This window comes from Hakea prostrata, chromosome 2, assembly GCF_041222555.1.
Source record: "Hakea prostrata isolate BN-2017 chromosome 2, UWA_Hpros_2, whole genome shotgun sequence".
Lineage (NCBI taxonomy): Eukaryota > Viridiplantae > Streptophyta > Magnoliopsida > Proteales > Proteaceae > Hakea > Hakea prostrata.
This window is the reverse complement of record NC_142601.1, coordinates 8942896-8965796: the sequence shown is the minus strand read 5'-3', so window position 1 is coordinate 8965796 and position 22901 is coordinate 8942896. Positions and strand designations below refer to the sequence as shown.

The 22901-nt window shown below is 36.4% G+C and overlaps 1 protein-coding gene across 1 annotated transcript; it reads right to left on the bottom strand.

Moving 5' to 3' along the window:
• Window positions 1-1333: 1333 nt before the first annotated feature.
• On the bottom strand, window positions 1334-22425 carry LOC149023639 (protein neprosin-like). The gene is made up of 6 exons (XM_089143337.1): window positions 22260-22425; window positions 5096-5211; window positions 4688-4771; window positions 4424-4564; window positions 1925-2068; window positions 1334-1699 (listed from the first exon to the last, which is right to left on the bottom strand). The coding sequence occupies exons 1-6, from the start codon at window positions 22423-22425 to the stop codon at window positions 1334-1336; spliced, it is 1017 nt and encodes a 338-aa protein (XP_088999463.1).
• Between the last annotated feature and the right edge of the window lie 476 nt (window positions 22426-22901).

Sequence of the window (22901 nt, the reverse complement as noted above, 5' to 3'; positions counted from 1 at the left end):
CATTATGCTCATTCACTCCATTGTGTGTTTCAAGTTAGTGGTTGAAACCTATTATTCACTTTTAACCTAGTTGAGTCATTATGGATTGGTGATTCAAGATGCTCCCACTATATAGTATTAAGTTTAGGATTTAAAATGAACCTGACCTATGATACCAACTTCTGTCACACCCCACCCAGCTGGACCCGGACTCACCCGAATACCCGTGGGATTGATAACAATACAGGATTTAGTTCAATGTCAATCCATAACAATAAAACAATATAGTATAATCCAAGAATGAGAAAGGAGCATACAGTATCAAATCAAAGTCATAATATTAAAGTTATTATAGTTATCCATGACTTTGAATTGTCATTATCCAAAGTTAGTCAAGTCAAATCTCAAAGAGGCTCAAAATACTAAGCAGCACCACCATCAATTGGTTCAATAAGAAGAATATAAAAAATGGTCACAAGAGCAACTACAATCTCATAAGGTGATCGTCGTTGCCTCAATAGTACTTGACTTTGTAGGAGCAATCCAAACATGGGCACGAGTCTCCATGTGCCTCTGCATTCTCGCATGTCACTCCCTCGTAAAATTCAGATGGCGACTTACTCTCCAGTCTCCACTTTGACGAAGTACTCATAACCTATAATAAGATCTAAAAAGTATATATAGAAAAGAAAAGTCTTTCCTCTAAAGCTAAAGGCCAAACTCAATTTTCATTCCAATATCTTAAATTCTTTCACAATAAAATTTAAATAAAAGTGCATTGGGAACATCCCTCCATGCATAGGCAATTCCAAAATATCACTTGAAAATGACTACCTAGTTCGACTGGCTAACTTCCCCATTAAATAAAAACTTTTTGAAACTATAAAATGGCAATAATAGGACATTGAAAGTTGGGACTAAGAGGAAGTTGGTTGTGTTTCCTCCAAGGTTAAGTAGTTTCAATGTGCTTCAAAGTGGAGAGGTGGCTTTGAGAATAACTCCCCCAAGGAAATAGAAATTTGGTCATTGTTTATTGCGTTAGAAAATAAAATTCTAGGCCTTTCCATCCATCTAAAAATCTCAGGCTAATTCCTTCTAGATTCATATATGTTTTAACCTAAAATTGCCCCAAAATTGGTGATTGTGCTGCCACTTACTGCTAGATATTTTTGTTTGGGTTTGTGGGCCTAGCGGACTACTTTCTTAGGCCTTGCATAATTATATATACAAAATTATGGGTAATAATTAAAAAGGCACAATAGCGTATCTATAGGGAGACATATTCATTTATTCATGATAATAAAAAAAAGCAAAGTAGAAACATATAAACATTAATTACATTTTAGTAGAAAAATTAGCCACAACGTCCACCGGGTCCTCCAACATTAATACCAGCTACTTGTGCTACATCGTCATAACTATATCGTATATCATTGCAACGTTTGTTGTCCACGCGAATATTTACGCTTCCTCCTGATCTTGGATGTGAGACAATGTAGTTCTTGTCCAAATACTCAATCACATGTAAAAAACATGCATATCGTTGTTTAGGCCACATTCCACTTCCCATTTTAGGGTATTCTCCATTAGAACCAATTCTTACGATGCCTCCCCAAGAATTACCTTTAGCACCAGTAGCTAAAGAATTAAACAAGTTCTTTGGCCAATAACCAATGGACATGCCATGAAGTTGCAGCCACCAGTGCCCAGTATTTCGATCCTGTAAGAAAACAATCAATAGAATTACCAACAATGATCTAAATGCAATCTGTTGATTTAGTTTCATCAAAAGATATACCGATTTAATTGTATGAGACCTATTCTTACAGCACATGTCTATGTGAGATTGGCATCCTCAATCACAAAGAGGAGATACAAATGCCGCTAATATGCAACTTTTTTTTACGATGACTTACTTGGAATAAAAGATAAAAGAAAGTTATACCTGGTAAACAGCGAGATGGAACTCAAACTGATTATTTCCAATACTAGAAGTAGGTCTTAAAACAATTCCTGGCCTAATTGATCTGTGAGTTTGTACAAACCCTCTGCAGTGAGTATCAGGGCACCCATTTTTGTAATTATCACCCTGCACACCATGAAATTTTAGTTTTTTTCTGTCCCGCAAAAAAGTAAGTTAAATTAAAAGTGAAAAAGACATAAAACAACCAGCAATTTTAATTATTTATACAAGAAATTAATAGATTAAAAAGTGCAAAGAGGGAAAAGGTTCTCATAAACGTAAATGTTTATATATGGTGTCTTTATTTATCACATATCATTGAATTTATCCTATGGAAAGAAAAATATACATGGAATGGTCAAGTTCAAATTCCCTCGGGTCCAGGGAAGAAGCCCCGCTTTGTATTTAATATTATATGTAAAAATTACCCTCCTTAGGATGTAATCAATGAGTTAATAAGCTGGCTTGGGTGAACCTTAGTTCCCAAAATAAATATTAGGAAAAAAAAATAACAAATTCTTATTAATTGAGATTGAGAGAGGGTAAAACTGAAGAGACAATATAAAGAAAAAAACAAAAGAAAAAGTTAACAAGTTAAACCATTGTTTAAGCTTCTAAAGAGAAAGCGGTTTAGCACATAGAAAAAGGAAGACCTTTCTTATGTTCCGTCAATGTAAAATGAAATTCAAGTACTAAACAGAACCTAATTATTATTTAACAACTAAAAAACTTTATGTTCTTGTTAAAAGTGAAGACTAATCATATTTGATGTCCTATTGAATTATAGTGATACATTGTATTATCAATCAATTTAAAAAATGTAGAAAAAGAGCAAGAATTATTAGCTACAATATAATGTGTTAGCAACCATTGTAAGTATTTTGATCCCAGAAAAGAAAAAGGGAAAAAAAGTAGAAGAAGAAAAAAAGAAAAAAAAAAAAAAAGAAAAGCAAAATAACCATTGTAAGTCATGTTTTGATACAACAAATTAAAGAACTCCAACCTATTAAACATACCGTCCAAAATGTAAATAAATGAGTTTCTGGGTCATGATATAAGCTTGGATTAACCTGATTTTTAAGAAGTGTAGAAAATAAAGTTAGATAACATTAAAAATTCAATCGACTATAAACTAAAAAGTCGAGTAAGGGACGACGATTCAAGTGAAGGACGAGTTCAAATAAATCTAGATTGTTAAATACATACCGACCATCCAGCCATTATATAATTGGGGGATTCATTTGAACCACCATTAATCCAAATTTGAACATTTGTAAAAGCTTGACGGTGCAGTAAGAGTTGGATTCTATACATTAAAAGTTGCGAAGCTCCATGAATTGGACCACCCGGCCAATTATTGTTAACATCTGCAATCTAAATGTTCAATTTCTAGAGGTTAATAATTTGTTCAGTAGAAAGAACAATAAAAACCCATTTCCTTCGATTGCTATAGTTTAAAACTACTTCAGGTATATACATGCAACCATGTAATTATTTTGCTAAAGAAAAAAAAGAAAAGCATGTGATTGTTTTGCATTAATTGGTGCCTACAATTTTATCAAGCATACTTTAACTCTTTTTCCAATTTACATTGGATTTGATGTAAAAGCCATACCTAAAAATTATGTTCTGTGGAAAATTTTTCTTTCTAGATATGATTTAGCTGGAAATGACAAACTTAATCCTTAAAACAACCTTTGTCGAAGAGTTGAAAGTTGCATAGTTTTCCTCAACAAGCATTGTTTGATTGTCTTTTTGTTTGCCATATGATGCTTAGCATTTTTTGAGCACACAAGTTTGTTAGGACTTTAACCCAAAAAAGAAAAGAAAAAAAGTAAATAAATAAATGTCAAGTCTTCATTAAGTATTTCTGAATACCAGTAAGAAGGCATTATAGCATGTGATACTCTTAATAAATGGTAATTAGTCGATTCCGTTTAAGTGCAGCCCTATTGTTTGAATCAAGATATATTTCCTTAGTCATGCCCTATTGTTTGCATGAAGATAGATTTCCCTAGTCATGCTTATTGATAGAAAAAAGAACCTTAATTTGCATTTGAATCCAAATTGTAAATTCTCCTTGGGGGATGAACGATGCAACGGTTAAGATTATTTTATAGAGACAAGTGGTCGTGGGTTTAAATATTAAAGTTAGTTTTTTTTCCGGATGGTACAAGTAAGAAGTTGGGTACACTATCATCTTTTGTGGACTTTGCAACATCACTAGTCTTGTGCAATGGGTACACCTTTAAAATGATTGATTGTGACTAGTCTTGTGTACTAGGTACACCTTAGAAGTTCTAAATGACAGCTAAAAAGATATAGTTAATATAGTTAACACTTTTTAGATGGGTTAATTAAGTTTCAGTTTGTGAAATGAATTAGATAGAATATGAGTTGGTGATTGCTTACTAATTGTCCAGGGAAGTGTCTATTGCTTCGGTTGAAATTGGTGATCAATTCTCTTGATAAAGTGCTAGCCTGTAAAAGATCTTCTTTTGAAGTTCTTCGAATGGGAACAGATCCTTCTGGACATTCCTCAAGTTCAAAAGTACTTAGCAAAGATTCAACAGCTGAAGAAGTTATATTTACCCCCCATTCTGGTTGAACACTTGGTTCCATCTGCAAAGAAATTATAGTACTAAAAGTCAAAATTTCCGTCAAATTTAATAAGATATGCCCCCCGGTCTTGATTTGTTAATGAAGGTGAATAAAACAAATAAATGGGTGAGAAATACAACATACTTGGACTTTGTGATCTTTGACCAGTGGATGAGACAAAGCTGGTTGCTTGTTCAAATCAACACAATCAATAAAACCGTTCTCTGTCTACAAGATCAAGAGACAAATAAATAAGAAGGTTAAAACATCCAATGCTGAAACCGTGCTATCTTGTTGCATTGGTATCCTTTTTTGTACCATTTGTTATCGGTTAAAGGCATAAGAAAAGAAATGTGAAAATCAATACAAAGTTCCCATCGGGTCTCTCTCTCTATGTGTGTGTGCGTGTATGTGAGAGGAGAGAGAGAGAGAGAGAGAGAGAGAGAGAGAGAGAGAGAGAGAGAGAGAGAGAGAGAGAGAGAGAGAGAGAGAGAAACCATCCATAGATTACAATAGGTCTACAGAGGAGATAAAAAAGTACAGATAACATACTCTAATGGTCTTTAGAGAATGAGGAACATTCAAACTCTCAAGTTCCCTTTCCAGCTCCAATTCATATTCAGTTTGCTCCATTGTCTGTTTTGCTTCAGCTCCATAGCTTTTCAAAACTACAATATGCAGAAAAAGTAAAAACAATGTGATGCTACCCTTGAAACCCTTTGTCATTGAAACACCACTTGCCACCCCAAGAAAAGCCATTGTCAACTGGGAAAACTTGTTTCTTGGTCTATTCAATACATTGGTGGCCTATTTATATGTCCAACTAATTTGTATAGTTAATCAATATAACAATGCGATGGTACCCTTCAAATCTTTGTTATTGATAAACCACTTTACCACACCCAAGAAAAGCCATTATGAACTGGAAAAACGTGTTGAAGGGTCAATTCAACACACGGTGGCCTATTTATATGCTCAATTTGTTCATCTAGTTAAGTGACATAAGTTGTAATTGACGAGGATAATTAGGATGATTTGGGAATTCGAAATTCAAATGGTCCAAATTTGAATTTTTCATCATAGTTGAAAAGTGTTGACATGGCTCCAAATTTCAAGAAACTTCTATTTTTTCAAACAAGAATTTTAAGACTTCGAAATTCAAATGAACTGAATGATGGTAGAATTGATGGAAGTTTTCCTTATCACATTGTGTGACTTGAACAATATATTTTTAATTAAAGATATAAATTTTCATTTACAACCGTATAAGGTATAGTCCACTCTATCTTTACAAAATAAAATTTTCCAAAAACTTATTCTTGTCAGGATTTGATTTTTCCAAAATTCTTTCTTGGCAAAATAGGATTGTCCTTATCTTTTGGAACCACTTCTCACAAAAAATTCAAATTTAAATCATCTGAATTTCATATTTTTTTCACAAGTTCTTCCTTGTGAGTTTTTGAACCATCTCAACACTTTCCAACTTAGACGAGAAACTCAATTTTAAAGCATTTGATTTTGAATCCCCGAATCGTCATCAGTTTTTGTTAGTAATTAATTAGAGTCATTGCCACCGCAGAGCTGTTCTAGTGGTGAAACCAATACTTCTTAGTGAAGGGGTCGTGGGTTCGACTCTTGTTAAGGTATAATAATATCCCCATCCCCCGGCTTAATAAGCCCATTTCTACACCCAACAAAAAAATTAAAAATTAAAATATATATATATATATGTATATAATAATAATAATAATAATAATAATAATAATAATAATAATAATAATAATAATAATTAGAGTCACTAACCCAATGAAGAGCATTTATTCTAAGCTCAAGTGCTCAACACAACAATGTATCAAGCTTTCCAAATTGGGTTTTGATGAAATTATGAAGGGAAGCAACACTAGCGAGGTCGTTCGGATCCAAACGATGAAAACCTACATCATATAGCGAAATTTCTTGAGTCATGCGCGTTAAATGCGACCCAAATTATTTTAAATGCGACTCAAATGTTTCTCAAATCTCGACTGAATTTCAAGGGTTGAGATCGCCGAGATTTCGATCCAACCGACTAAACTGATTTGCTTTACGGTGTGCGGAAAATTTTCCTGAATTTTCTTTCAGTCATCCACGATGGGTAAGTATAATCTTGTAGTTCCCATATTTTTTTTCTTTTCTTTTATGAGTATATAAAACCGTGGAAAAAACTTTTTGCCAAATTCAACCATGAATGAAATTGTTCATATGAAGAGATGACATCTCATAAAATTTATCCCCAAATTATCCAAGTCCAAAGGTCTACCACCAGTCGTGTCAAACTGGATGAGAGCAATGTAAAGAGCATTCTACGTTGAATAAATATTCATCCCCAAATTATCAATGTTAACTATTAAAGCTAACGCAGAGCTGTTTTAGTGGTTGAAACCAACACCTCTTAGTGAAAAGGTTGTGGGTTCGACTCTCACTGAGGCATATTAAAATAATATGTTATCTTAAAAGGATAATTACTATTGCCCCCCTGTATTTTAGTTCTAGTACTAAAACAATCTTTCTGCCTCCCTCTCTAAGGGTGTCAAAACCGGCCCGAACCGAAGCTTATTGGGCTGAACAATCTCAGCCCGCAAGCACTTATGTTTCGGACAATTACACTTTTCACCAAGGCACCACTGTCCGAACTTATACACGTAGAATTTCGATGTCCGAAGTAACAGAAGCTTTAAGGAGGATGAAACTCGGCAAGACACAAGGTCCTGATGAAATCCCAATTGAAGTATGGAAGAGCTTAGGAACCCATGGACTATTTTGGTTGACTAAGTTGTTTAATTAGATTATGAGCACAGGGAAAATGCCAAATGATTGGAGGAGACGTGTTGTGGTTCCAATTTATAAAAATAAATGAGATATTCAAAGTTGTAATAACTATAGAGGCATTAAATTGATGAGCCATACGATGAAATTATGGGAGAGAATAATTGAAACCCATTTCAGACACTTAACTACAGTTACGGAGAACCAATTTGGGTTTATGCCGAGAAGTTCTACAACGGAGGCTATTTACTTAATTAGGAGACTTATAGAAAGGTATAGAGAATGTAGGAAAGACCTTCATATGGTATTTATTGACCTAGAAAAAGCTTATGATAGAGTCCCTAGAGCGTTAATTTGGCAAGTACTAGGGAAAAGAAATGTTGGAAGTAAATATGTAGATATAGTAAAGGATATGTATGATGGTTCGGTGACCAGTATTAGAACAGTGGGGGGACAAAGTAATGAATTCCCAATAACGGTTGGGCTACATCTGTGACACCCAGCCCAAATCTAGCCCGAAGACCCGATCTGTTTTTGGTGAAGTAGGGTTTGTTTAATGTTGACATTGAAGTTTTGGGCGGGGGTGGGTTTTTTAAAAGACCGGTGTTTTTTTTTAAATATGAAGACATGTTCCCAAGGCCTTTCCCTTAGGTTTGATCCAATGTCCCAAAATGAGGAAGATGTCTTTGTGGGCCATCTCAGTAGAAGATATGGTGTTTGACCCAAAACCCATGGATATTGATGATGGTGTTTCCTTATGGAAAGCTTATTTGATTTGAACTATTTATTTGTGATGAAAAACTTGGTTGATGGACCTAAAGCTTAGTTGGACCTGGTTTGAAGACTTCCCTCCATACTAGGTAAATAGTATGATGTGTTGAAAGAAGCCCATCCAAAAATATTGAAGTTTGGCCCATTAAATCCTTTGTTTTGAATAAGCTATCCAAGCAGTGGCATTTTAGTAATTTTCTGTTTTGAAGGTTTTTAAAAGTTTTATTTCTTTTAATTTCGTGGTAAGCTATCCCACCATGTTTCTAAACCTCTTGATGGCGTGGGATCGACTTTTGAACTTTCTCTTTGGCGACCAATCAACCAACAGGGTCAGTTTGGTCAGTTTGGTGAAACCCTAGTAACTCTTGAACTCTTTGTGCTATTTAAAAGGGGGAACTCCATGTGTTTCACTCTCAATCTTTTTGTAAGCCTTGGAGAACGTGGGAAGATCCCTAGAACCTCTCCTTCGAAGCCAAGGAAGATCCTCAAGTATCTGTTCAGGTTTCTTCAGCGGTTTCTCTTCTAAAAGGTTGGTATGCAACTCGTTTCTTCTTTAATTCATTCTTTCTTCTCTACTTCTGATATTCTGATTTTGAGATGGGTATTACACTGCTTTAATGACCTTTTCTTTAATTCTTTTAGCCCTAGAGTGAATTCCACAATTCACTCTATGTTCTTGAAAGCCATATGGCGATGATTCTTGAATTTGATTCCACCAAAGCTCTTAATGATACTTTCCCTAATTTTCTACCTATCTTTATGATTGTGGGGAAGGTCTCATATTATTACCATGACCTTCCCTTGTGTCCTCATGATTGAGGGGTTGATCCTTGTTATTCCTTGGACCATTGGAAACCAAAAGGGTGAGATTTTGAAGGGAAATTCTTGAGTAACCTTCATGAGAGGGTAACCAATTAGCAACCCTTTTATTTTCTATTAATTCATTGGACCCTCCCAAAACCTTTCTTGGTTGTAAATTATTTGCCCTAAGGGTGAATCTTTATTCTCCTTAGTCTTTCCGTGGGATACACGGATTCTTGTTAGTAATCCCTAATTGTATGATTTGAATTTCTTTCCCTTCACTTTAATTGAGAACCTTATTTTCTCTCATTAGTAGACCCTTCCTAATTCCATTCTTTATTTTGAAATACTAATGAGATATTCCTTTATCTATCTTAGGTTGTTTTTGTGGGAGTTAATTATGGGTAACTCTCATGGGAGGTAACCAACTCTCATGAGAGGTAACCATATCTGAAACCCTAATGTTCTTTTATCTGTTGGAAACTTCCCAACACTTTTTTAGATTGTGCATTCTTTGTTTCTCTTTCCCATGGGTGAATCTTAATTCTTTGTTTCTCTTTCCCTTGGGTAATATTTGTGTTAACCTAAACTTGATCATCTATATTTTCTTGTTTTATTGGCTATCAATTTACTTCCCTTCATCCGGTGCTCTCAACCTTTTCACTGGGAGCCAAAAAAAGGGTGAAATCCTAACCTCTTGGATCAAACCAAGAACCCTTAGTTTGATCTTGTTAACAGCCAATCAATGTGTTTTCTTTACTAAAATTGTAACCTATCATTTTCTAATTCTTTATCCTTGATCACACAATATTTTCTTCATGATCCATGTTTAACCTAATTAGGATTTCTAATTATTCTTTCTTCGTTCTTGTTCTTGATTGAGATCAGGAAAAAGATGATGCATCCTTGCAACCATCTATTCCATGATCTCATTCTATTCTTTGAGATCTATGATCATCATCATGATCTTAACCCTAGCCAATAGATTCTTGACACCTTAAGCCAAACCCTTGAATGATCTTTCTGGAAACCTTTTGTAACCTTCCATATGAGGGAAACCTCATGGGTAATGTTTCTATTAACCTAAACTAGATTTCCTATGATTTCTTGTTATTTTCTTGATAACAATCATTCCCTCTCTTTCCATGATCATAACCTTTTCATGAGAGCCATATGTTTTGATGAAATCCTAACTCCTTTGTTATAGACCTATTGAGATTGATTTTTCGCACTAAGATCTCCCCCATGTCTTCATTTGGGTTAGGTTGTACTTGGTCATCAACCCCATGAGCAAAGCACCCTTGTATAGGAATATACATGGGGGCGGTTGCTAGTGGCGGTCGATTGAACCAAGCAACCGCCCGATTCTGTTTTCGGGGTTTTGTCCTATTTTGCCCCCTATTCGTTATAAATAACATCCCTCGCCCTATTAACGCATTATTATGTTTGGGATTGCTATTTTGGGCGATTAAGCGACTGTGGAAATGTGCGGGATTCAGGTCTGAAGTGTTGTTAATGATATGAAACATTTTCTCTTCTATTCTTGGTGATTCTGATTAAGGTAATGAATCTCCATCTGCAATTCTCTTCTTTTTAACCTCTAATTGATATGAACCCATCTCCTTTTTGTTAGTGGTTACCCAATTGATTTGTTGTACTCCCTTTCCAATGTTCTTGATGAGATCCCGCCCTGGTAAACGAATCCTCGCATTTGTTAATGGATAGATCCAGTCAAGGGGAGAGTTTCTGGGTAATCCATTTGTGATGTTTGTTAGTTTTCCCTTCACCTATTGTCTTTAGGAGTGTTAGATTCGAGACTTAGGCCATGATAACTCAAAATCCGGATTGAAAACGGATGATCAGAAGCCTGAGTTTCGGATTTGAAACTCTCTGTTTTTGGGGCGGTCACTAGTGGCGGTCGCTCAACCTAAACCGGCTCAAGCGCCCGGTTCTCCACGGCATGTCTGTGGTGTAAGTTTGATTTTGGATTTGTTTTGACTCTTGGACTCTTATATATTCTTGTAACCCTATGCCTAGGTGGCTCTCTGTTTCAAGTAAAAGTCTTATAATAGTTCTCCCGGAATTCAAGTTAGAGGAGTTTTACATAATTACAGGTAAAGACATGCATTCTTATTTATATGCAATTACATATACATGATGATTCAGTTGTTCTATTTATTATTCTTTGATCATGTAACTTGCTGTAATTGTATAAAGCATGTGAATCTTATTGTACACTTGCTGTTTGTGGTATTCCTTGATGTACTTCATCTTTCATGATATTGCACAACTGTTCATGGTATGATAAAGAGTCTTGCTGTAGTGTGATTGTGATGGAAGGGGTATTCCATTGGGATATCTTGGCTTGGGATATCGGGGGGGGTGGTGGAATGGGACACATGCCTGCTGATGTCTCCAAGCACTATCATGATTACTTGATGACATACTTAGGGAGTCTAGAATTGCATGGCTAGGTACCCCACCCCATGCTATTACCCTTTGGGGGGGGAGGGGGAATTGGGGCCGGGTGACCCGTGACAATGGTGACGTGACTATGTTTCATCCAATAGCGGTAACCAGTCCATCCGGCGGGAGACCCGGTGGTCCACTATTGGTCATGTAATGGTAGGGTTGCATATGTTAGGGTTGGGCTCATGGACGTCCAAGGGGGGGGCCGGGGGTGTCGGCAGAGGGAGGCATGATGAGAGCATCCGCCGCCCAATAATATGTGGATGACCATAGGGTGAAGTAGTGGAGTCCAACAGAGGTATCCAGTCCGTGAGGATTCTCACTCCTAGGTGGCGAAGGATACTGAACCGAGTTGGTTGGTGCCATAGGGGAAGTATCTGGACTCCATATAGTATGCTACCATTATGACTTGCATTGGATTAGAAACCCCGACATGCGCCAGTACTCATTGCCAATGGTTGTGGTGAGAGAGTGTTGACTTAACCCCTAGCCATGGTTTGAGAGCTAGGTGTGGACTTAGCCCTTTGCCCAAGATCCCTACAGAGGTAACCAGTCCTTGCCGGATCGGGGTGATGAGACTTACCCAAAGGAGGGTGGGGTTTTTAGGGTCTTAAAGCATGTCAGCCATTAGAGACTTGCATAGTTAGATCTTAGTAGCATTCATATTTCTACATACCATCCATATCATTTCATTTGTGCATTCGTGGATTGTATTGACATATATATGAGAATTGCTTGTTCCTTACTGAGTTCGTTAGAACTCATTCCTTTCATTGTATGTATTATATAAACTGTACAGATGGTTGCACAACGTCGGACGTTGGAAATGATTCATATGAAAGAGCCTTCTCGTATGAAGCTGATGTGGCACAGACAGTGATACATGAACTTGCAGAGCATGAAGCCTCCTGAAGATGAAGATTATTTAGTTATTTATTTTGCTTCCGCTGAACTCGATATTACATTTGATTCTTGATTCTTTCCTTTGATTCTTTCTTGGATATTTATTGGAGTATTTGGACTTCTGTAACCTTTTTATTAATTATTGCACTTTTCTTGCTCTTGATTATCTGTATTTGTATTTATTATTGTTGATAGACTAAAACCAAGGATCACGTTACTCACACCCACGGGTGTGGGGGGGGTCGGGGGGGACCGAGAGTGGGGGGGGTGCTGACAACATCAAGGGTCAACTTTAAGCCCATATCTATTTGCACTGGTAATGGATGAATTAACCAAAGACATTCAAGATGAGGTCCCCTGTTGTATGCTTTTTGCGGATGATATTGTGTTGATTGATGAGACCCAAGTGGGGATTAATACCAAATTAGAATCATGGAGAGTAGCTTTGAAATCAAAAGGCTTTAAACTTAGTAGATCGAAGACAGAATATCTAGTTTGTAACTTTAGTCATGATCGGGCAGATGATGAGGTGGTGATACTTGAAGATAAAGAGATTCCTCAGAGTGATTGTTTTAGGTACCTAGGTTCAATCATAAGTAAAAGAGGTGATTTAGAGGATGATGTTTCCCAAAGAATTAAAATAGGGTGGATGAAGTGGAGAGGTGCGTCCGGGGTCTTATGTGATCGGCGTATTCCATTAAAGCTTAAAGGAAAATTTTATAGGACCGTTGTTCGACCAGCTATGATGTACGGTGCAGAGTGTTGGGTTATTAAAAAGAATCATATAGATAAACTTAGTGTAGCAGAAATGAGGATGCTAAGATGGATGAGTGGCAAAACTAGGTTTGATAAGATAAGAAACGATCATATTAGAGTTGGTCAGGGAGTTGCTCCCATTAGTGATAAGCTTAGAGAAAGTCGTTTGAGGTGGCACGGCCACGTTCAACGGAGACCTATAGATGCTCATGTTCGGAGAAGTGATATAATCCATATTGAAGGAACTAGAAGAGCTAGGGGTAGACCTAAGATAACCTTAGGAGAAGTGGTGAGAAAGGATATGTATAGCTTAGGCCTTGTATCTAGCATGGCCTCGAACAGATCTGATTGGAGGGCAAGAATCCATGTAGCCGACCCCATTTAGTTGGGACAAGGCTTATTGTTGTTGTTGTTGTTGTTGTTGTTGTTGTAATCTCAGCCCGCAATGGTTCGGGCTGGGTCGAGCCAAGCCGTGTGTGGCCCGCTAGCCCGAACCGTTTGGCCCGAAACTAGCCCAAACCCGAATCAACCTGTTAAACCTGTTATAAATAAATAAATTTAATTTAATTTAAATGTAAAAGACAAGAAAACCCCCTAGTATCCATTTGTTTTCCTTAATTGTTTTGCTTTGGAATATAAAAACAACAAGCTTGTCAAAGCCTTTTCCATTTGGAAGATGGGCGTAGTAAATATTTTGCAAGTGTATTATCATTTGAAAATCTTTTAGTGCTTTATTTTGATCCATTTTTACAAGTGTCTGAAAGGGGGAAGAAAATAAGCAGAGACAATCCACTAAAATTCATCAAAATGTCAGCTTTCTTTTGCATATTAGTTCTATAATTTTTACTTCTTTGTAGAAAAAAAGTTTATGGTTTTGAACACCCAACACAAGAGACTTGGAAAGTTAATGTTTATATGTGACATGCTCTTGATAAATTCCACACATCAACAAAGTACTCAAAACATACTATTAGTAAACCCGAACCAAACCGTTAGTAAATTCAATTCTAAACCGTTAGTCAACCCGAACACAAACCGCACCGGCCCAAAACTGTTGTTTTTTTAATGGGCCGTGTTTGGGCTAAGTGTTTTTCAGCCCGAAACCAGCCCAACCCGAACCGTTGACACCCCTGAGTCAGTTCTAACATTGTTAAGCCTAAGGTTTAATGTTTAATTTCTATCTTACCCTTTTATAATTAAGAAGGCCAAAGATAATATTTCATTTAGAAAAAAAAATCATATGAAATAATTTTACACATGTATTTTTAATCAATTTGGATTAAAAAAAAAAAAGAGGCACCTTATTGGTATTAGGAACTTCCTAAATTTTTTAACGTCAAATTAAACAATAAATAAATAACAATCTATTTGAAGTAGAAACTTCTTAAATTTGATAACATTAAACTGGAAAGTAAATAATAAAATTAAAAATTACACCCAAAATTAGGAATTATTATTTATTTTATTACCAAATTGAAAAGTACATATTAAATTTGAAAATGAGTTTCCTTTTCTTTTTTCTCTTTCTCTTGACAATAAAAGAATTTAATTAGATTTGTTATAAATAATATTGATTGTAGATGTCCATCTCCTCCAAATAAATTATACTTTTAATTGAAGATCTCAACCACCTCAGCATGCAATCTTAGTGATTCACATTTCTAACATAATTGAAGATCATGGTCATCCCAACACACAATGTTGATAGTCACAATTTCCATTCTATGCACCTTATATTTTGAGCAGCAATCTATCTATTCATATCAAGAACATCTTATTGTGTGTAAGAATCATATATTGTATTTCTTTGTTGACTCTGATATTTCCATATCAGAGAAGTTGCTACTTCTTCTATAAATATGTAAACACTCAACTCAATGAATAGTTTGATTGATCTTATTCTTGTTTCATATTTCATCTCTAATATATTTTCTTTATTTTATAATACGTTATCAGCACGATTTCTCACAAAGTAATTGTTCTTTTGAGCACAACTCTGTCGAAATAATTGTGCACAATTCCATTTGAAGTAATTGTATTTTGAGCACAACTCTATTGAAGTAATTGTATACAACTCCGCTCCAAGTAATTGTATTTTGGAGTAAATTTTCATGTTAGTTTTTATGTTCAAATATTATTCATTACTTCAAATATTAGAAGATGCACATATTATTTAATGTTTACATGAAATTTAATTTTATCTTTTATTCCACTTTTATATTGACTTACATCATGTCAAATCTTAAGAAATTGTAATTTGCGGCCCTCAATATAACGGGCAAGAATTACTTGTCATGGATCCTTGATGCTGAGATCCACCTTGACGGTAGGAGGCCTTGGAAATGCAATTATGAAAGAAAAAGATGTATCCAATCAAGATAAGGCGAATGCCATGATTTTTATTCGCCATCATCTCCAGAAGGATTGAAAGCAGAATATCTGACTATGAAAGATCCACTTGAAATGTGGATTGATTTAAAAGAAATGTATGACCATCAAAAAACGGTAATCTTACGTAAAGCTCGCTATGAATGGATGCACTTGATGTTGCAAGATTTTAAAACTGTAAACGAGTACAATTTTGCAGTGTTTGAAATTATGCGGAGAAATATTACTACTGATGAAGACTTATTAGAAGAAAAAAAACCATATCAACTTTTCTTGCTTCAAATGTGTTGTTACAACAACATTATAGTATAAAGGGTTTTAAGAAGTACTCTGAATTGATCTCATGCCTCCTTGTGGCTGAGCAGAATAGTGAATTATTATTAAAAAAATCATGAGGGCCGTCCTACTAGTTCTGCTCCATTTCTTGAAGTGAATGCAGCAATTCATGATAAGAATGAAAGGAGACAAAATTATAAATGTGGCCATGGACGTGGATGTGGATTTGGACATGGACGTGGATGAGAAAAAAGACAGAATAATTATCATCTTCATGATGAAAATAAACAAGAGAAATGCAAGGATTCTCAAAGTAAATCTTCAAAGAGTAAAGATAATGTTTGTCACCAATGTGGAATGAAAGGCCATTGGTTGTGTGTTTATTGTACTCCAGAGTTTTTGTTAAGCTTTATCAATCTTCAATCAAAAAGAAGGAAAATAATGTGGAGACGGATTTGACTTTCCAAAATAATGGTATTGAAGTAAACTTTGATTTAAACAAAAATGATTTTAATGGACTCATAGACATCATTCATCTATATGCTGTAGACTTCTTTGAAGACAATATTTGATGATTTGGTTATTTTTCTTAATTGGGTTCGAATAAAAGTGATGTTATCTTTCAATTAGTTTATTTTAATTTTTAGTTTAATTCATTTATTTATGATTTTCTTCATATATTTTTTATGTATTTTGTTTCAATTTAATGAAGAATATTGATATTCCTCAATTTTCAATTGGATCCAAGATTAGTGAAGACGATATATGGCTCGCAGATAGTGCTGCGACGCATACTATACTAAGAGATAAAAAGTATTTTTCTTATTTGAAGATGGAGGAAGCCAAAGTTTATAAAATAACTGGTAGTACAAAATTGATTGAAGGCTCTAGAAGATTTAATTTATTATTACTTAAGGGAACCAAATTGGTAATCAATGATGTATTATTTTGTAATAAGTGTCAAAAGAAACTTATTATGTTTCAAAGACATTCATCAAAATGGTTATCATATTCAGACTGTATATGATGGTGAAACTAAATATATTTGTATTACTACAAAAGCTACAAGTAGAAAATATATTTTGGAGAGTTACCTGCTTTTTCTTTCGGTTTGTACTACACAAATATTCACATGGTTGAAATATATGCTTTGGTGGATCAAAGGAATATTGATTCAAATAGCTTTATTATTTGGCATGACCCGTTGGCCATCCCGGATAGAATACGATGTGAAAAAGTATTGAAAATTCACATGGCCATCTATTGAAAATCAAAAGATTCTTCAATTCAATGAAATTTCTTGTATTGCTTGCTCTCAAGAGAAACTTATTACTAGACCATCGCCAGATAAATTTGGATTTGAATCCCCTACATTGTGGAACGTATACAGGGTGATATATGTGGATCCATCCAACCATAATGTATACCATTTAGAGGAATCTCCAAATGAGCAGCTGCAGTAAAGTCTCCTAACCAACTACCTTCCAAAAATTTATTTTTGTCCCATTGCCCATTGTTCATCTCTCACGAGAAGCAACAAAATGCCAATCCTTTTTCAGACAAAAAATAGTTGAAGAGCAAACCCTAGAATTCCGCAATTTAAAGTTGTAATTAAGCTATAGTATAGGAGACAATAGGAATTATCCCTATCATAAATTTTAAGGTGTCTTTATAATTTGGTTCACATGGGATCTGTTGTAAGGGGCAACAAAACACATATTTGAACCCAAATTTGAACTGAATACAAGTCTTGTGAGTTAACTGAAAATCTAAATAATTTAATACTTTATTCATGATGAATTAAAAAAAGACATCTTTTACCAAAGCTTCAGGAGGTGATGGATTTGATTAGATTAATCCCTCTTCCTGGATTTGATTAGATTAACCTGTCTTCCTAGTGTGCCTTTGCTGATGTGTGTCACTGGAGGGCCTCACCACTCAGTGATTTTTCTATAGAATCAGCTTGGGAGCTTTTTAGAAGAAAAGCAACGAAGGTAGATTGGGCAATTGACATTTGGAAGTCGCCTTTACTGTTGAGGCAGCTAGCATCTTGTTGGTGTTTTTTTCCATCAGAAGATCGTTGTGGATGATTTGATTACTTTTTAAGGGGATCTCTTTGGCCTCTCGCTGCAGTTTATGTATGGAGGCTTCAGAGCGTGTCAACCATATCTTTTTGCAATGTCCATTTGCCCGCAGCTGTGGAGAGTCGTTGGCAACAAAGTTTGGAAAGATTTGGCATGCTCACACATCTCTCCTAGAGAGCTGTAAATTGTGGTCTCAGCAAGCTAAATTAACCTTGTTAGGGGTGGCTTGGTTAAATGGTTGTTTTCTATTAATTTACTACATTTGGCTGGGCCGAAATAAGCACAGGTATGAGGAGCTTTGCCTTCCAAAGGACTGGGTGCTATATCGTCTCTTCTCATATCTTGCTCAATTGGTTATCGTGCTTGAAGGCAGAAGAGTTTCTTAGGATGATTTTTCTCTTGCTAGATCTTTGGGGTTAAAGCATCACATTATGGGCTCAAAATGCCCTCAAGAAGTTTTCTGGTTATCTCCTCCAATGGGTGGGTCAACCTAAACATTGACAGATGCTATTTGGGCAACCCTGGCAAAGCAGTTGCTGGTGGGCCTTTTCAAAATGAAGCTGCTGCTGTGATCTTGAACTTCAGCATTTTCTTGAATGTGAAAACTAACTTTGAATATGAAATGGAGGCTCTCTTTCTTGGGCTGGAATGGGAGGATAGGCTGAAAATGACGAAGCTTTGGGTTGAGTGTGATATAGTGGCAATGGTTGTGCTCATTTAGCAATGTAAGATCCCTTGGTTTTTCCTATAACGATGGAGGGCTTTGCTGTCATTTTTAGATGCTATCGATTGGAAAATAACCCATTGCTACGGGGAAACCAATATGGCTATGGATTTCTTAGCCAAAACAGTGGCTTGGCAGGGATATTCAGCTACTAACATCCCTTGGACAGCAGCTGTTTGGATGCCTCTGGATCTTGATGCATCAGGAAGCCCTAGATTCAGATTCTAGCTTTTCACTTTGACAACTAATGTGAGTGGCAACCAGTGAGGATGGGTGTATTGGGGGCAACTGCGGTCGGAGGCTAGAATGTTTGGTTCCAAGACATGTAAGTTTTATTGTTGCTGTTTATACTTCTCGCTTTGAATACCTATGACCTTTTAGCAGAAAGAAATTAAACAAACATATGAAGGTTACATATACGTTGATAGGAAAATCTAGCCACCAGCTCCTCCAATGTATATCCAACTCCTTGTCTGGCTGCATTATTTCGACCATTTATGTGATAACATCTTTTGGAATTCTCAAATGTACATATGCTTCATTTTGAAGGTGGCTGCACTCCTCTCGCTACTTGTCCTACAAAACCACTTGCTAATCCAATTCTCGATGTGAAATGGAATTAGTGTGATAATGTAGAATCTCATTTAAACTGAGAACCCCTCAGAGGGGGGTTTGCTAAAAGGTCATTTGTATTAATATAAAGAAATTTATATATATATATATATATATATATACACACACACACACACGAACTATAATATTTACACCATGTCAGGAAATCACAGTCACCCAATCAAAATAGCAATTGCAACCAATACACCCAAACTCTCCGAAACCCAATAGTGGACATGGTGCATACTCGAAAGGAGCATTAGGGGCAAATCTGAAATATGGAATTACCTGCTGCCTCCCATCTCAAAGCAAGCTGGATTAGTGGTGGCCATGGAGCATTTACAGATGAACATCACTCCTTTGCACAATTTCTATCAAGCAATTTGCTGCTGGGGCTTTAATGATGTTTTGTATTAAAAAGAAGAAAAGGATAATATACATAGAGGGGAACCCCCCCCCCCCCCCCCCCCCCCAACAAAAAAAAAAAAGATAACAATAAAAACCAATTGAATCAACTTTTACGTGTTTGTTTCAGGCTGAAGTTCAATATGGATACTTTAATTTTATATTTGTCTTTTAATTTATAAGTTCTCTTTTAAAATTCCATTACTTCAATTCATCTCTTCATCTTCTACTTTTAGAAGGACTAGCAAAACTCACATGACATGGAAAAGAAATAAGGGAAAAAGAGTTTATTCAAAAAATATAGAAAACCAGGAAAAGGGATGACAGAATATGAATTTTACTAAACATGAATGTGTACAACCGAACTTGGAATGCTTTTTCCTCTTAAACTTCAAAGTCATTAGTTTTTTTTTTTGGTAACCAATACTTCAAAGTCATTAGTTGATGTTTATAGCAATAGACATTTTATTCCTAATGGTATTGCTTCATACAAATAACTCTAAAATTGTTGTTTCATTCATATCATCAGATGCATAAGTATTCCTTTGGATAAGCTTTTGTTATTTATTTTATTTTTTGTGATGTTCATTCTTGACAAGGCTTCTTTTAATTTTTTTTCTCACTAAAAGGGTCATTTTATAACGAAAATAAGAAAAAGAAAAGAAATACAGCAATTAGTACCTACCTTGCTCACCCGCAACAACAGTTGCCCCCAATATACCCTTCCTCACTGGTTCCTACTCATAATTGACAACAACTAAGTCATCAGAAACGAAATGTAGGACGTCTAGATGCATCCAAATCAAGATCTTTAAGAATAGCTTCATAACAATAGTTACATAGCAGCACTATCCTCTCCCAATGGGAGGCTCTGATGCACTGTGGATACTTTCGCTAAAGCTGCATCTACCTTCTTGAATTCCTCTGCTATTGAAACCTTTTTACTTGTTACTACTTTCTTCTTTGCGTGAGCCTTCTTCTTCGGACGACCAGGTTTCCGACGAGGAGAACCTTCAGCCCGCACTGATATAGACGAAGACGAAAGTGGAAGAACTACTTTCAATTGCAAAGTTTCATCATTGGCCGAACTCTCCAGCTTGGCCGAATTCTGATCGGCCCCACAATAGTCCAAATCATCCTCCGTAGTTCCTTCAATGGCTGAACTTCTAATAATATTTGCAACTTCAGGTCCCACCAATGAACACTCCAAAGAAGGGTTTCCAATTTGCATAGAACTCTTACCTGCAACAAGGACTTTTTGAAATTCAAAAGGAGTGGCCGAACCACTTTCAAGCTTATCTGTAGGTCCCACTAGTGAACTCCCCAAAGGAAGTTTACCAATTGAATTAAAACGCTTTGCCGCATCTAAGGAATTTTGAATTTCAAAACTAGAGTCCACGGCCAAAGAAGCTGCTTCAAAATTATTCAAATTCTGTTGGGCCCCGCATGACCCCACTTGAAGCTCCAAACTAGAGTTCACGTCCAATGCATTTTCTTCCAATCTAATCGAATTTTGTTGCGTAGAAAAGTCTTCCACATAAACCGAATTCTGTTCCGTAGAAGAGTCTTCCACTCTAACCGAATTCAGCAGGGCCCTACAAGGCCTCTCATGAAGCTTTTCAAACCGTTCAAAAGAGCCAATATCCTTAGTGGCCGAATTAGGTGGAAGTTGGTTAGTCGTGGGACCAACAGAGGTAACTACGTTCTTTAAAAAATTACCAACCAACATCGAACTCTTGCCTTTATCTAAAATTTTTTGAAGTTGAAAAGGATCACTTTGAGAGAGAGAAAGATCAAGAGAAGAGTTCTCGCTAGACGCGATCACCATATCAGAGGGAACCAACCTTGTAGATTTGAAATTTGAATTGAAATTTGAAACTGAATTTGCTGCACCCTCATTGGATGAAATAGAGTCCTCCAAACCCGCCACCTCTAGAGCCACACGAATCTGATGTTGGAGTGAGCTTGGAGTCTGCACTCTCACACCGTCAGTAGGAATCCCATCCACAATAGGATTATCTACTGGGAGGTTTTCTGCAGGAACGATAGAGGGCTAAACCTGCAAACCATCCACAAAATCGTTTGAAGCAAACCTACAATGAAGACCCAGGTGCCCTTCTCGATTACACCGTGAGCACCGCAGAATATCATCCTCAAAAATTACCTTCTGAAGAAAACTAAAAACTCGAAGAGTTCCTGGTTCAAGGCGCTCAAATCTGAACCTCATTCACTCGAACAGCATCGACCTCCAATTCAACCAAAATTCGAGCATAATGACCAATAGAACCAAGACGAGTTCGTCTATCAAGAGAAACAGGTCTCCCAACAGATTTTGCTATAGAAAGAAGCACTTTCTCATGCCAATACTCAAGAGGTAAATCAGGGAAACGAACCCACACCAACTTACCTGCTGGTTGAGGAGAGTGGATATTAAAATCCGGCCTCCATCGTTGAAAACGAATGTATTGCTTTCCAACATTCCAAAAACCTCTGCGCCACACCTCAGTCATATCTGCCTCACTATGAAACTGAAAGATGATAAACCCTTTCCCCAATGAATGTAAGATCACCCCTTGAGACAATTTCCAAGCACCCCTAGCTAGCTCTCGCAATTCATCCATGGTAGTGATGCGAAAATTAGCTCGCCCAATCAACGAAAAACGGAACTGATTTCGTTGCAGCTCGTATTCCTGTTGCGGGATTACAATCCTACGAAACTTACCCGCTTGTATAGGAGAAGGGAGGGAATCGATCTCAGGCAACAACGAACTCCCCACTACTCCCGCATAAGATTTATCCCCATTGGTAGGCACCTTTGGAGGCTTCAAACGCAGGAAGACCGATTCCCTAGGCACCTCCGAATTTCCTAGAGCTTCCATCTCCTCCATCTCATCGCATCTTTCTCTATCTCAACTCAACTTATGTCCTCAAGTTTGTTTCCTTTCTATTCCTTTTGATGTCCAACTTAAGCAACTTAGAAACATTGGATTGAGAAGTCCTTTCTTTCACTGTTTACTAAATTTACTAATAACTAGGCTTCTTTTAATAAATGACAAATTTCAGGTTTTAAACCCATGATTATAAGTTTTGTGTCAGATACAATATCATTACCCTTTCAATTCTTTATCGGGTGGTATCCTATGCCCTTCCTTCGATTGAATTTGTCTTTCCTTCTGCATTGGTCAAAGACCAATTCAATATTGGTTGTGTCAAAAGAGAATTTAATGGTCTTCGAGTCCTTGCATTTGTCTACTGGGGTGATAAGTATTTGCAAAAGCAAATGGTTTTTCTCACACCATTCTAGCCAACTTATGTCACAATTAGCATACCAAAGTTGGCTTTGTTGTTGAGACCCAAACAATTC

Coding starts and splice junctions, on each gene's coding strand:
- LOC149023639 (XM_089143337.1), bottom strand. CDS start 22,425: ATGGAGGAGATGGAAGCTCTAGGAAATTCGGAGGTGCCTAGGGAATCG. Junction 4,565..4,687: donor TCAAAGATCACAAAGTCCAA/GTATGTTGTATT, acceptor ATTTCTTTGCAG/ATGGAACCAAGTGTTCAACC. Junction 1,700..1,924: donor TCCATCTCGCTGTTTACCAG/GTATAACTTTCT, acceptor GTTTTCTTACAG/GATCGAAATACTGGGCACTG.